Raw genomic sequence first — 15,586 nt, forward strand, 5'->3', positions numbered from 1 at the left:
TGTTGTGTCATCAAGCCTAGCCTGGCACATACAAAACATATGCTGGCAGGTTATTAAAAATTTCAGCTTCTTGATGAAAGACTATCCTGCAGGCTAAGAGTCCAGAGAAAGACTCCATTCTGGGAGAATTATTAGAAATGAGAATATGACTGTAAGCACTAAATTATGTTAATACTTACAAATAGCATCATTTGCATAGCAGTTTATGACACGATACCATGATTTTTCTCATTGGTATGTAGTAGGCAACAGATTAAAAACAGTGCTGTTTATGGGAGTTTGAACCGTTTTGAGATTCTTCTGCATTCTTATACAGATATTGGTTTTAGATGTAGGCGTGATTCGTGTAGATTCAAGGATCATCTTTTTTTCTACTTATCTAATTTATTTGACTGCTTGCAGTTGAGACTTGAAACAGCCATAGAGAGAGCAAATGCTGAAAAGCTATAATCACATTTTGAAAATCAGCAGCATAGATATGTAGGTGATTTTAGGAGAAGCAGAATGTTACACGAAGACCATAGTGAAAATTGAACAAAACTCTTATTTTTTTCTTGGGGGTTGTTACCAACCTTATCGTCTTCATCCTAGCAACTAACAAAACATACTTCCCCCAACAGTTTCCATAAACTCATTTACTTAGCAACTTATTGAAGTTTAATGAAGCTCCACACTGGTGCACACTCCAAACTATTCACTCCCCAGTGGGGGTATTTCTTTTCATTTAATAGTAATAAAGGATCACACAAAGGAAGGCATATTTGGAGAGGAGCAACCTTCCTGGACATTCTCACCAATGACAGAGTAGAGAGAGCTAGATAGACATTTGCTGTCTACCTGTCCTAGTGGCTTTTTCTATCTGTTTTATGGGTAAAACTTCCTTCCTCCATTCTGGACTGTTGGTTTTGTTAGCAGTGATGCTATTTGTGACGCTGCTTTGCCAGAGAAGATCTTTGTCAAACAGCTTTTCTGCATAAAGATCTAAGCCAGTTTACTTCTTCACAAGAGTCATGCAGCCCTTCATTGGGTCTTTGTTACTCTGGATGGAGAGTACAGGATGTATAGATCTTGGTGTCAGTTTTACCACTTTGGAAAGGAAAGAAAAGTATCTCCTAAGTGCTACTATTATAACATTGCCATTTTTTTGCTTCTTCTTTGGTGTATTTTGCTAGACATTTGATATTAATTTGGGGATCACCAAAGGGAAGATAGGTAGGTAGGCAGGCAGGGAAGGAGGTAGGTAGGAAGGAAGATAGATAAGATGATAGGTAGGTAGGAAGGAGATAGATAAGATGATAGATAGATAGATAGATAGATAGATAGATAGATAGATAGATAGATGAATTCAATGTACCCAAGAGTAGAAAAATAAACCAAATTCATTGTTTTGCTTCCTTGTAAAACTGAGTCAGCAAACAAATCACACTATCACAGAAGAGAAGCTCCCAATCAATGCCTTAGAACACCACATCTCCATGGGGAAGCCCCCATCCATTCAGATGGCCTCATAAGTAGGTCATGAAAGCCACTGTAGGATTGGTGCCTTATGTGGAATTTATGTGGTCCCAAAGCACATTGCCCTGTAATCACATAAATTTTTAGAAAAATTTAAATGGAATATTATAAGATTAAAGATGTATTTAATCAAATAAATGCATAATCACTTTTCCCAAACATAGGTGTTTTCATTTTCATGTATTAATTTCCATATGGGATATATTTATACCTACATAATAGTGTGTATACTATTTAAATATCAGATCTTAAGCATTCTCCATGTTTCATCTTCACAATTAACGGCTGTGTCATATTCCTTCCCACTGATTTACTATAATATAGCAAACCTTTCAACTAAGTTGGAAATGGAGGCTATTTCTAACTTGCTTAATACCTCCACCTCCTCCTTCTCCTTCTTCTCTTTCTCTTCTGCTTTCTCTTCCTCCTCCATTTTTTGTGGGGCGAGGCACTCAGGAATGCATTTTGTCTCTAGTTCCATGTTGCCACATTACTTCATAGGAAGATAACTAGTGAAACAGTACAAAAACAGTGCTCAAAAGTACCAAAGAGTGCTAAGGGACAGTGACCAAGGTGGGAATCAGGTTACTGTCAGTGGGGTCTCACCCATGCACACAATTGCAAGACCATTCAATTGCACTCAGGCTCAGGGTCCAACAACAACAGAGTTTATTTAACAAACAGGAGATTGGGGAAAAGGAAAGAGTTTCCTAGGACACAAGTGGTCAGCTATCTCACCCCAAATAGTGTCTGCAGTGTCCAGAAGTCCCAAACAAAGGCCATTCATGGAAGATGAAGTGAGAAGGCAGTAGCCCACAGCTGCAGCGTAAAGGCTGAGCTGGATGCCAGACCAGACAGTGATGGACTCAACAGTACCAGGAGGTGTGCTGGAGAACCAGAGGCTGTGATTAGCCTTTGCGACAGTGGGCAGAGCCCAGTGGTGCTCCTTGAAGGCAATGTCAGAGGTAGGGTAAGAGGCAGGTGCAGCAACTGAATCTTTGGGAAGGTCCATGGAGGTCTGGCGATCCAGAGGTCTGGAAGTTTAGAACTCTGGAAATCCACAGAGGTCCACTGAATGCCATGAAGGAACTCAATGCTTCTCTCTCTTCAGAGGCCATCTGCTGAAAGGCCTCTCTCTTTGGAGGCAGGGAGCAGAATGCTGGTTCTTCAAAGGTCAGGAGCAGAATGAATTTTTCTTCAAAGGTGGTCCAATAACTCCTTCTCTCTTTGGAGGCTGGCTGTAGACTCCTTCTTCAAAGGTCAGGAGCAGAATAAATCAAGATGGCTTTTGCTCTGCCCCACTTCAGGGTGCCCTACCCGACAAGCCTGATGAGACTATTTTCAGTTCTAAACATCTGACTGGGCCATTTAACACCAATCAATTCATTTTCCATTTTTTAATACTAATAACTAAAGAAGTGAGCTTCAACCTGATCGGCCTATTTAGTTCACACTTGATTGGTCTATTTAGCTCACACCTGATTGGCCATTTTAGAATCCTAGAGCCAGATATAAAAGAGGAAAAAGCCCAGCCTGGTCTGCTCTCAGGTCAGGGCAGGCTTGTGCGCCTGTTGGCTCCAGGGAGCCAGGGCCAGAGTCAGCCATCCTGGGGCTAGGGGTAGTGGAACATCCACAGCCAGTGGGCTGAGGCATCTTGCCCCTTGACCTCTGGGCACCACAGGGATCCTCTTATAGTCATCCCAACTTTCAAAGCTACTAGCAGAGAATAAACATACTAGCTTTACTGCCACCTTGCTGGCATGATGTTATAAACTGTTTTCACTTCTAATTTAGATGTCAACATGCATTTTATAATTATTGTTATTTGATTACTAGCAAGTAATATCCTTTGTCATGTCTTCATTTATTGCTTATATTTTATATTATATATATTTTATATATTTTTCTCTAAAAAACACAGCATCTAGAAAACCTAAGATATCATTTTCCCTAGTCATTAAACTACATATAAATAAATGATTATTAATTTGTTCTTTTATATATATTTGAGTTTTTTTATCTTAAAGTCTTGACTTCTTGGTTTATGATTTTAGTAGTTGTCAGACTATTGGCCAGAGATTAAGCACTTTGTAGATCCATTAATATACTGTTACATCTTGACAGTTTCCCATATTTCTCAATAGTAATAACAACAATAAATAGCAAGATAGAATACCTGCTCGATGCCAGGCTTTCTGATAAACATTTTACGTGAACTGTTTCATTCACACTTAGAAAATCCCTGAGCTTCTTATTACTTTCACACCACTTTGCTAAGGAAGGTATTGTTGTTATTCTGTTTACAGATGGAGAAACATGCTTGGGAAGTCAAGTGACTTGTCCAAGTTCATATAATTAATAAATGACCATGCCTAGTTGGAACCACATCCACTCCTCCTGGCCCAGTGTTCTTGTCACACTGAGCTGAGTCCATTTAAAAGACCCCTTATTAAAAAATCCCTGAATGTTTTCCCCTTGGTCCCTGCTGCTGTGACCCTCTGTCCTTGTTTTCTGCTTCCTACACAGATTTGTGGAAAACGTAAACATCACTGTAACTCAGCAGCCACTGGCCTCAAATTTCTTCCCTTTCCTGGTTGACAGTGCTGCTGTCCTCCGGAAAGACAGGGAGCAGGGTGATGGTACCTACCATCTGTCTGTATCTACACCTCAGAGCTGCAGAGCAGAGGACCGGGAGCCTTGTCCCCTTCCCTAGGATTTAGCCTTTACAACTAATGCCTCACATTCCTCACATCTTATTTATGTGCATAGATGATGAGAATGAGTTTAAATAGCACCCTTTGATCTGTAAATTCTTACAAACTTTGAATAGCCTGTCCTCATAATCAGATAACATTAAAAAGATGACAAGCATTTAAAGCCCGTTTTTTGGATAAGCAACAAAGTATTCAGTTTGTTTCTGTTTTTTCAGTCTCCTATTCCAGGTTTGACATGCTAAATGCCTTTTTAAGCAGAATGAGTGTTGGAATAGGCTAGTCTGAATAATTGAACATTTGGGGATAACAGAGGTGATCTGGCTTTGTGGGATTCCATAGCGCAGGCACACAGAGGCTACTGTGGGGAACCATGGACAAATCAGTTCAGCTCTCCAAATCTCCATCTCTTCATCTGTAAATCGGGACAATATTAGTACCTGCCTCGTGGGGAAGACGTGAGAATTAAATGAGATAACCCTGGTGAAATGTCTAACAATGTACTTGGCATGTAATAAATCCTCAGAAATTCTACCTTTTTTATTAATATTACCATAAAATTGCATTACAATTAAATACAGGTATAATTTCATCTTTCTTTGGTCCTTTAGGACCTTGTAGGCTTCCACAATATCGCATCAATTACCACTATATATGATTATGATTGTTGGCGATACCTTATGCTGACATAATTGTGTCGATGCAGTGATTTAGCCAGATGCCTTTAAAAGAATAAATCTTAAGAGCAGCCTGGTTTATTACAATTTGAAAACAGAAAAATAATTCCAGTTATTTGAACTTTCTGCCTGTAGAGTAAAGAGGCACTGACCTGATAAAGTAGAGATCATTCTGACCAAAAGATTGAGACCGGGTGTCTTCATTTTCTGGTTCCAGTTGGTGTGTTTTCTAATTAGTGTAACAGCACGTCACCACAATCATTGGAAAGTCTTAATCATTTACATATTTTTTCTTATCTCTGAAAATGACTTAGAATGTTTTCTTCCAGTTCAATGGTTATTTTCATGAAGCTGCCAGGGTTTGAGGTGCTTCTCTGTGCCAGAGGAAGATGACAGGAGAAGGAAAATTGCCTCCCTAAGTTAAATGAAAGCAGGGTACCCCTTCCGAGGACCTATAATAATCAGCTATACAAGCTGTTGGTTTGTGTGTCCTATTGATTTAATATGCTTCTAATCAGTACATAAAGCTATGGGCCTGCAGTGTTAATTTTTCATATGCTTACAAAGTACCCTTTGATTTTCTGTCACACGTTAATTACAGCGTTTTGCCATTAAATAGGAAGCTTTGTGTAAACTAATTACTAGGTAATCATTGTCTACTGCAAGCGTGCTGTTTGTACCTTTTATTTTATTCTAAAAATGCACAGATCTCACAGTCTGGAAACACTCTACCTTCCAGCCATTAGCTCTCACTAATTCATAGCATTATTGTGGTGAGAGTGTAGGAGTTGTAATTGTTGTGGTATCAGAGCTGTTAATTACCGGAGTAAACAGTTGAAATGGTGCCAAGGTCTATTGTACAAGGCAGAGAAAAGGAGGTTTAAATGTTACTCCCACCATCTGGGGACTAGGGGAGAGGCAAATGCTTGAGAACAGCAGTGAGGCGCTATCGCCGCTTCAGCTCCAGGGTTGGCAGCCATATGGATCCAGAATATTTTGAATCAATTGAATTTAACTGCCAGTTTTTCGCAATAACAGCGTGGAAGGAAGGAATAAAGCAAAAGATGAGAGGAACGAGAATTGGTTAGTGTTTTCACATCCAGGAAGTCCCTGTTGGAGTTCTTTTGGAAATGTCCGCTCTGCTGAAAACCACAGAGCAGGCTTGGGTATTTGGAACAGATTCAGAATGAGTTTTACTCTCTTCTGCCGGCAACTCTGCCATTTGCTTCTGGTCATCTGTCCTCTGTGCCCCTTGATGAGAAAGGGATGCCCTTGAGAAGATGCGGACAATGGTACAATGGTGCTAGATCAAACAAAATCCTCACTTTTAGAACTCACTGATTTATTAGCCTGTTATGTTAATGAGCATGATCTCGAGAATAAAAACAATAATAAATATATAATGCTATTACAGCCTCATCAAGTACATGAATCTGTAAATATGGAAATACCAAAGAAGGCACAGCTCTTCTCTTTGCTTAAGAGGAGATGCTAGCCATTTCTTTTGTATAAATTAAACCATAAATTCTCCTAATAGTCTCTCATTTCATTCCACAAACCCATCCTTCTCACCAACTACTTGAATGAAAAAACAAGTTCAAAGGTCATATGTGTTTCCTTTTGTATTTAATTTTTAGTTAAAGAGCTTTGTCAGCATACGCAATTTTCTCAAATAGTAATATTTCTCTAGCTGGAAAGAAACCTATTACCAATAATAATAATTATGGCTACTTGCATTTATGGTTGATTTTAAAACTGCATGGTTTCTGCTTTAACATATTGTGTAATCTTTAAAACAGTCATATGTATTTACTTGATGTCACTCATATATTTAATATAGTTTTCTTTAAGATCATCTTCTACATTAAAAATATTTTGTAAAAATCAGCCACTTGCTGCTGTAACTACTTTTTAATATCATTCCCCAAACATGAACATATTCTTCTTTTTTTAAACCACCATGATTATTTATTTTTAATTGTTTCTTTAGCAGATGTTGAAGCAATTCAGGGTGCAGGGCAAACAGCTCCTTTAAAGAGAGAGACGGTAGACAGCCACATACACTGCAAACCCTGGACAGTGTCAGGGTTTGATGGTGGCTGTTTTGACCTGGAGAAAATATTTCCTGCATTCGTGTTTCTGCAAAATCCCATTACCCATTTCCAAGAAACGCTTAATCTTTATCTATTGAAACCCCCAGCATGCAGTGCGACAGGGTGAGCCTAGAAAGAAAACCATGACCCCCTGCAGTGAGGGGAAAAAAGAAACAGCAGCTTAAGTGCTGGAAAGTTGAAAGGGAATGAACCTCTCTACTGTTTCTGGTGGGGGGGAAGCAGTTGTGCTGAGCTTTGGAATGGAGCTGCAACATATGTGCCTCAGTTGGACAAAACGCTTCTCAAGTCAAATCAACTGCTAGGCCTGCACGTTGGTGCAAGGTGGAGGCCTGGATAATGAGGGACCAACTCCTTGAGAAGCAGCGAGTGGATAATACTACATAAGTATGGAATTATATACCGCATTTTCACCATTCTGTTTAATGAGAGCCGCCACCGCAGCGAATCACTTGCCACACAGCCGAAATGGGCCATTAGCTATCAAGGGAAAATTGTCTTTGCCGCTTTCAGCAGATGGAGCAAATATTTTACAAAGCAATTTTACATACCAAAAACATTTGTGTGCCTTGGTAATGTTGGCTGTTTTACATTATGTTACCTTCTACAGCAGCATAATTTTCCATCTCATCGAAGGCAAAGTTGGCATTTTTGATTTTTAAATTCTCAATTAACAATTAAACATGGAGTATTAAAGCAGTCCTTAAACTTTAAGTAGGTGTGGGAGGTAGTTTATGACTTGCTGAAGACATTTTCATTTTTTCTTCACCCTTTCAGCATATTTTTGCACTCTAAAAAGGGACTACTTCTAATGATCTAAATGGCAAAGAAGGAGCAAAAACTTCACGACTGACTGCAGAATGAGAGTAACCATACAGAGTGATCAGAGCATTTGCTGGCTTAAGGTCCATCATGCATTGCGGGTCCATGGTTTGGCCCACCCATTTGCATCAGTTTAAAGTGTTTAAACTTCAAGCAACAGGAAATCCAACTCAAAATGACTTTAAAATAAAGAGATTTTACTATCTTTGGTAACTGAAAATCCAAAGATTGATCTGGATTCCAACAAAGCCTTAATCCAGTGGTTCAGTATCTCCCAGGATGAAGTGACTTTCTCTCTCCTCTCAGTGTGTGTACTTCATTCCACCCTAAGGTTGCTGTCCTCAGGATGGCAGTATGGCTGCCATGAGGTCCTGGAGCTTGTCCTGGGCCAAGCAATATGAAAAGAGACTATCTTGCCAGGAAGCATTCTCGAAAAAGCACAAAGCTTCTTTCTTAAAAGGCCCCAGCAAGTGCTTCATGATGTTTGATTGGATCCTGTGTCTGTCCTGGACCAAGCACTGTGGTCAGGGTATGGCTTTGCCAATCAAGAGTCCACCCTCGTGCTGAGGTTGCTGTTACTCTCAATTAATCTGCACAGCTAGTAATGGGGTAGGGGCAGTTCCTAAGAGGAAGTTTGGCATAATATTACCATGAAAGAGGGGTTGAAGTTGCTGAGCAGTCAACAACAGAGGTCCACTCCACCAATGTCTCATAACTTTGACAGCACAGACTTAGCATCACGTGGACCATCTAGTCTGACCCAGACTGACCATTGATACCCCTATGGCAGTTACAGACACAGACTCTACTGCACTGTGGTATACTGGTAGCTGCTGGATTTGTGTCCTTTTTGCTACTTCATGGTGTTGTGACATGAAATGGAGATGATAATAGTTACATCGGAGAGTAACTGAGATTAAAATATATATATACATAAATATATATATATAATATGTATATATAAACCCCCAAGCACCACAGGCCTGCCCAAGGTAAGCTACCAAGAAATGAGTTATTATTTTACCAAAAAAAAAAAAAAATAATGACAATGTAAAATGTATCCCAGGCACAGCAAAGAAACCTGTCTAAATTCACTCGCATATTTGAAATCCCTCCCCTTCTCTCCATCTCTGTGCCACTAGGCAATTCAAATCCTGATCACCATTCATGGCACCCCACACTTTACCCTCTGAAAGAGGCAGCAGGGGTGGTGAGAGGCTCCCCCAGGAGTCAAAAGGCAGCCAGATCGCTCCTGCGGTCTCACCGTATGACTGTACAAGTTCCATTCCCTCTTCTGTTACATGAGGCATTTGTCTTAGATGGTCCATATGGTCCCTTTCACTGCTCACAGTTTTGCTTAGTTTTCAGGTCATTATCTTGCCCTTTTGACCTTATTCCAACCTCCGTTTCTTGCTCTGCATTCTGCTCTTGCTCTGGCTGTAATCCGGCAGCCATCCAACAGTGTACTCTCTGTCCTGGGCGCAAGCTCTTCATGCTCCCTCATCCCCTATAGTGCTGAGTCTTAAGAGTCCTGCGGGGGGTCTCCACACAGTAGTCCTCCTATTGTGGGTTGTACTGCCCCACTGTCACTTAAACACAGTTCACTTAAAATTTTTTCTACACCCCAACCCCCAACTGTTTCTCTTAGTGTTTGCTGTAGTTGCCCTTTCTTCCCTCAGGGGCCTTTTGGCATTGTTTGGCTACTATCTAGTTGTGAGCACCTGGAGGAGGTGAGCACAAGGTCTTCACTCTACCTCCATCTTCCTCATTTCTCCATTCCTCTGTTTGGGAATATCAGAAGTCTTTATAAAGCAGAACCATCCAGGGAGGAACCGTGGTTTCTCTTTTGAACACTACCAATGTCTGATGTGGGAGACTGGGGGTAATTTGCTCAGTGAGTTATTTTACTTAGTTCACCTCTGCAGATCTGGCAAAGGAGCTTCTAAAATAAAATATGAGTTTTGATGGGATTGATATTTAGAGCTTTCTAATTTGTATTCCTTCTTACTCTTCCATCTCAGTACACACACACACACACACACAAACACACAAACACACACATACACAGAGAAAAAGAGAGAATTTACTTGAGAAAGTTAACTCTCTGGAGTTTGAAGTAGCTTACTCATTGAGGGCAGTATTAAATTGGATATGCTAGCTGTTTCCCCTGAGATACCCTGAATTTCCTTCAGTCAAATATCTCTTCCTTTAAATTTATGCTTTCTTGATAGAAAAAGAGAGAGCTGAGAGGCAATGTCCATGTGTGACAGGCAAGAATCCCAGGATGCACTGGTCGAGCTGATGGAGGCCCCTTCTGTCTTGGAAGCTTCCAAGGTTAAGACTATGGGGTAAATGTAGGAACCCAAGAAAAGATGACAAGCCTTTGCAGTGGCACATATGGGGCCAAAGTTTCACCTGGATGGAAAGGGCTCGGGCGTATCTGCGCCACAAAGGCCAGCTGCTAATGTGCATTGCCAGAGCCAGCCTGATCACAATGGAATAACAATCTGGAATTTTGAATTTTTTCAAAAATTAAAGTGCAGTTTTCTAACATGTATTTACCATCCACAAAATATATACTTTCTTTTTCTTATCCCCAGAGTCCTTCATTCTAAATTCTCTGCTCCATATAGATTATAGCATCTTAGAAGCACTGACTGATAGCCCATAACCTTGTTGTGACTCACTGACAAGGAACTCTCTGTCTGTTCATTCCACAAGTTTGTAAGTAGAAGATGTGCCCAGGTGACAGCTTATAAAGGACATTATAGACAGCCAGGCAGCTAGCCAGCTATCCATCTCCAGCTATGGCTACATTAGAGAGGTTGAAAAGGTGAAGGAAGCAAACTAGCAATGGTTCCCCGTACTCCATTTTTTTCTGTCTTCAGTCACATGTGGAAAATCATCCAATAAAAGAATTTCACCACTCAGCAAGTCATCTCACACATGCCTCTTCATTCTAGGTGCCTCTACTTCCCATCTATAAAGTGGGAGAATATTACCACTGCACAGGCTGACCTCTTTGTGGTATTAAAAGGACCACATGAGAACATGAACGTGAACCTGCTATGGCAAGATGATTCACATGAATTTAGGGATTTGTCTGGCATAATTTTGTATGTCTGTGTGTGGTGTATGTGTGTACCTAAGTTTATTCTGGACAGAATAAGCCTGAATAACTACAGATTGTCCCTTTCTATCATCTGCCCTTAAAGTTGTGGTACTTATGTTTGAAGTAAGCCACCGGCAAACACTAGAGAACAGAAACTCCCCCTGAGAAACTAAGCCCTCGTTCCTTATTAGGAAGAGAGTGTTCTTAGCTTGTTACTCCACTGCTGTGATGGAGTCCTCTGCACCAAGATCTGAGGTCTGGCCTCACCTATCAGTTCACAAGCAGCTTCCAAATCTCCAGCAGAAACTGTTGAGGGTGATGGGGGTTGGGGGTGGGGAGCGATAAAATGAAGCTCTTACACACAATGTCATTTTTCTGCTCTTTTTTGAATATATGAGCTACAGGTTCTGCTCTGTTCCCTTTTTGCAGGGATGATAGCAAGGTCATTCTTAATATAATCCTTATATTTCCTATCAGAGACTTGCAAAATAAAGAAATAAATCAAACAATTAACACCCCTCCCATTATTCCTCTCCATGTCTTTTTCTTAGGGAGTTAATCGTGGCCCCAAGCTGCCTCTGTGTGCCCCAGCATTATCCAGCCAATGCCTTCAGCTGTGTACTTCTCATGATGGGACATGATTCAGCCTCCAGATTCCTGCAGCAGACTTTCCTCTAGGAAATCTCCCCCCTTGCTGTGGCTTAATACACAGCACAAACGCTGTGGGTCAGACAGAATGGTTGGCTTTGTAAGCAGAGGCAGTGGCAGTGGCAGTGGCCTGGCCTAGCATCTGGATGCCTCACACGAGCCACAGTCTTACAGATCACTATTGGTCCTCACAAAGCAGTTGCTACTGAGTGATGCTTCATAAGTACCACCTCATTTTTCTTCCCAGTGCCCCTCAGGAGGAGGCAATCCCATCAAATCCACCCCAGAAGAACTGGTGGTTCCTCAGTGGTCACCTTCCCCAGGTGTCTCCTGACAGCATGGAGGGAACATGGTGACAAGTTCCACATTTTCTCTCCTATAATATTAGCTATTAAGGGCTGGACCCTGGGGTTTACCACTACCAAGATGCATTTCACAAACATTCCCTGAGGAAGCACCAGGGAAATGATCCCGAAGCTACTGAACTTAGAATCCCCCAAGGAACTGAGGAGGTCAAAGAAATGATGATGCATCTGCCTGACTCTGGCTGAAATAAGATCCCATGAGGGGTGCATGGAAGGTTTCCTGGAGGAAAAAATGACAGGAACTAATTCAGAAAGGGAGAAAGAGGAAGAAGGAAGACAGAGGAAAGAGACTGAGCCAGGGCAGTTTGGGGCAAGGCTGGGAACTGAAAAAGAGAGAAATGAGGCTACACTAGGGAGAGAGATCAGGTTGCAGATGGCCTTCTGCATGTCATGCTGACATTCTCCTTGATTCTCAAGTTGATGGAGATTTAGCTTCAAGATTTGGGTTGCAAGGTTTTCACCTCTTTCACATCTTCACCCTCCAAAATACATAAACATTGTTTTTTTTTTTTGTTTTGTTTTGCTAGTGTGGCTACTTAAAAGCCCTGACATTCTGTAAGTTATTCCCTGTTTTTTAAATTGTGGTAAAATATACATAATGTAAAATTTAGTTTATTAACTATTTTTAACTATTTTTAAGTGCACACTTCAATGGTATTATATACCTTCATAATGTTGTGCAGACATCACCACCACCCATCTCAATGCCTCTTTTCATCTTGGGATATGAAACTCTGTACCCAGTAAACACTAACTCCCCTTCCTCCCCCAACCCCTGCCAACCTCTGCTTTCCTGTGGTCCCTGTTATTTTAACTATTCTTTAAAAAAATTTATTTATTTAGGCACACAAGAACTGGGGTACAGGCCAGAGGTGGGGGGGTGAGAGGATTCACCTGAGACAGAGTGAGGAGCAGAACAGGCAGACTGATTGATATACACTGCTGAGGGGAGCAGCAGGAGAGACAGGAGAGGTCTGCTGCACCATGTGGGTAACTCCCTAGCTGATCAGGGATCGAACTTGTGCTGCAGAGGCTGCAGATAGCTTCACAGTACTGTGCTTAACCCCTTGAGCCACCAGGGAGACCCTATTTTAACTATTCTGAGGACCTGTACTTTTTGAGAAATATATTGTCTTGCCATGAATGGCCACATAGCAGATAACTGAGTAGATGGTTTACTGCCTTTCAGAAGCAGAGCAAAAAAGGCTCTTCAATCAAGGCAGAACAAGGAAGCCTCCCCTATCCTGGTTGAGGGGCTGGCCCTCAAGTTTTGTGGCCTCGACACTAGGTTGTCCAGAGCAAGATGAGAATCACTTCATGAATCATAGACAATTGGTCTTCTGTGCTAGCGTAGAATGATTTTAACTGAAACAAGTACAACGCAAGAAGAAAGATTGGTTTGGAGCGCAGTGCTCACAGAAGGAACAAAGGAGTCCACATTATTGGAACTGGGAATTTTGTGTGTTTGTTGATGATTTAGATGCAGGGCTTTGGGGAGATGAGGTAATGCATAGGAAAGACCAGAAAAAATGTGTACACTGTGCAGGATGTGACAGGGGAGAGTCCCACTGCTTTGAGAGCAGTTTTCTCTGCCTCCACCTCACAAGGCAGAGGCTCGCTGCATGCTGCCTCCCCAGCCCTTCTTAGCAGACCTCCCCAGCTGTGCAGCGAGTCATCCTGAACTGAGTGCAGGGCCGGGGCATTCTCTGTTTCTCATGGCATTTTTGTTTTGTGTGTCAAGCACTTACTAAGCTAACTCTCCTACCAGGATTTTCTGGGTATTTCAGAAATTAATCAGATTATTTGGACCTGCCTAGAATATACTTTCCAGACATTTGCCTTCTATTGTAAATCCTCAGAAGGCACTGGACCCAGAATGAACCAGATGTTCTGGGGGGAAGGGAGGTAGGGCAGACCTACCTTGTTGGGAAACTGGAAATAAATGAGTATACAAATTATTTCTAAGATTTTTCACAGTTTCCATTTTTTTACAATTTCTCTGAATTGCTGAGTGCTCACTCACAGATTTGAAAGTCTCCCAGCAGCCCAAAGCAAGCCTGAATTTTTTTTGTCAATGTCCCATATTGGAGATATAAATACTGTCTATCAAATGGTCTTGCATCTGCCCAACTCTGGCAGAAAAAGATCCAATGAGCGGGGCTTCTATTTGAAAACTTTTAAGACTTTAAAACTTTAACCAAAGAATTTTGGAGACTACATTTTTAAGACTTTAACCAAAAAAATTGTCCTGGCAAACCGAGGCTGTTTTTTATCTAAAATCCAGGTCTCTTGTTCATTAAAGGGTTTCCTACTGTTTTCATCTTAAATGGAGCCTCTAAGTTTCAGGTGGTTTTATGATGATAGAGCATCAGCCTCATATCTAGTCAGATGAGGCTATGATCCTAGGAGTATGTCAAGTAGATTAAGGGTGCCCAATACCCCTTTCTCACCTAAAATCTTGCATTCTGCCCCACCTAAAATTCTACCTTTAGTGTCAACCACAGTTTATGAAATTATAGGGTAGGAGGGGCCCAACAACAAGAGGAAAAGGGCACAGATAAAAGAGAAGGAGGTGCCACAGAAAGACACTGCCAGCCCCATAATCTTTCCCATGGTCAGCCCTAGTAAGGTATTAGGATAAAAATATTCAAGTCTGAAGGATCTTAGGAATACAATGGCCCTATTCTTTACATAAAGGGAAACTGAGGTCCCGAGTGGAAAGGCTCATTGCCCCAGGACACTCAGCTGGTCAGGCGGCAGTAGGTCTGAAACTGGGGTTTCCTGATGCCCACACAAAAGGCTGTCTTTCAGAGACAACAGAACACAATTGTCAGCAATATTTCGGGGGCCAAATCACTTTGAAATATGAAAACTGATATGGCTGGAAAAATAGAGAAAAATTTGAAAATGGCTTTCTGACTCTGGGTAAACAGTAACCACATTTTTTTTGCCTGTTGGAGGCCTGGTTTTTAATCACTCCACAAGCAGTTTTCATTTCTGTAGTAAAATTGCTTGTGGTTCTATTTAATTTGTTTCTGCAGGAGCCAGCTTTGGTGAAGATCTCCGAGGAGCTGGCGGGCATTTTAGCACAGCACGCACAGCCAGTCAATGAGAAACGGTTCCCGACGTGGAGGAAATTCCTCCAAACATTTCTCAGTCAAGGTAAATAAGACTGTAAAGTTTCTATTGAGGATTAGGCTACACAACCTAGAATTTTAGTTCTGGGTCAACTTGGGGCCAATTTAAATATCTTGCATCTCTTGTGTTGTTTATGAAAAGTTCTCTTACAAGCAGATTTTATTTGCTTTTAAACCTTGCCTAAATATTTATCTTGCACTCAGTCTCTTAAGTAAATAGGTACCAAGCATACCAAGCATGATATCCATAGTTCAAGATTATGGCTACCTCCAACCCCCTTTTATTGTACCAAAAACCTCTCCTGAAGGGTTGCTTTTGGAATGAGATGACGTGGGTCTGGATCTCATCCATGACTTTGAGCGAGGTTCTTAAACCCTCAGAGGCTCAGTTTCCCCACTTGCCTACTTTACAGGGTTGTTGGGAGAAGTCACTGAAATATAGGTACATATGTTTCCACCAAAGAGCCTGACTCAAATGGGTCTTTAAT

The 15,586-nt window shown here is 41.3% G+C and overlaps 1 protein-coding gene across 1 annotated transcript in view; it reads left to right on the plus strand.

Annotated features, from left to right (window-relative positions):
• Nucleotides 1-15,586, plus strand: part of IQCH (IQ motif containing H) — a gene marked incomplete at both ends in the record, with an annotated part of 190,358 nt that overhangs the window by 118,418 nt on the left and 56,354 nt on the right. Inside the window, one exon of the mRNA XM_084241286.1 lies at nucleotides 15,003-15,123. Within this exon, the coding sequence (XP_084097412.1) occupies nucleotides 15,003-15,123 (121 nt within the window). The remainder of the gene's footprint in view (nucleotides 1-15,002; nucleotides 15,124-15,586) is intronic.

Source organism: Talpa europaea (assembly GCF_964194135.1).
Source record: "Talpa europaea genome assembly, chromosome: 8".
Taxonomy (NCBI): Eukaryota; Metazoa; Chordata; class Mammalia; order Eulipotyphla; family Talpidae; genus Talpa; species Talpa europaea.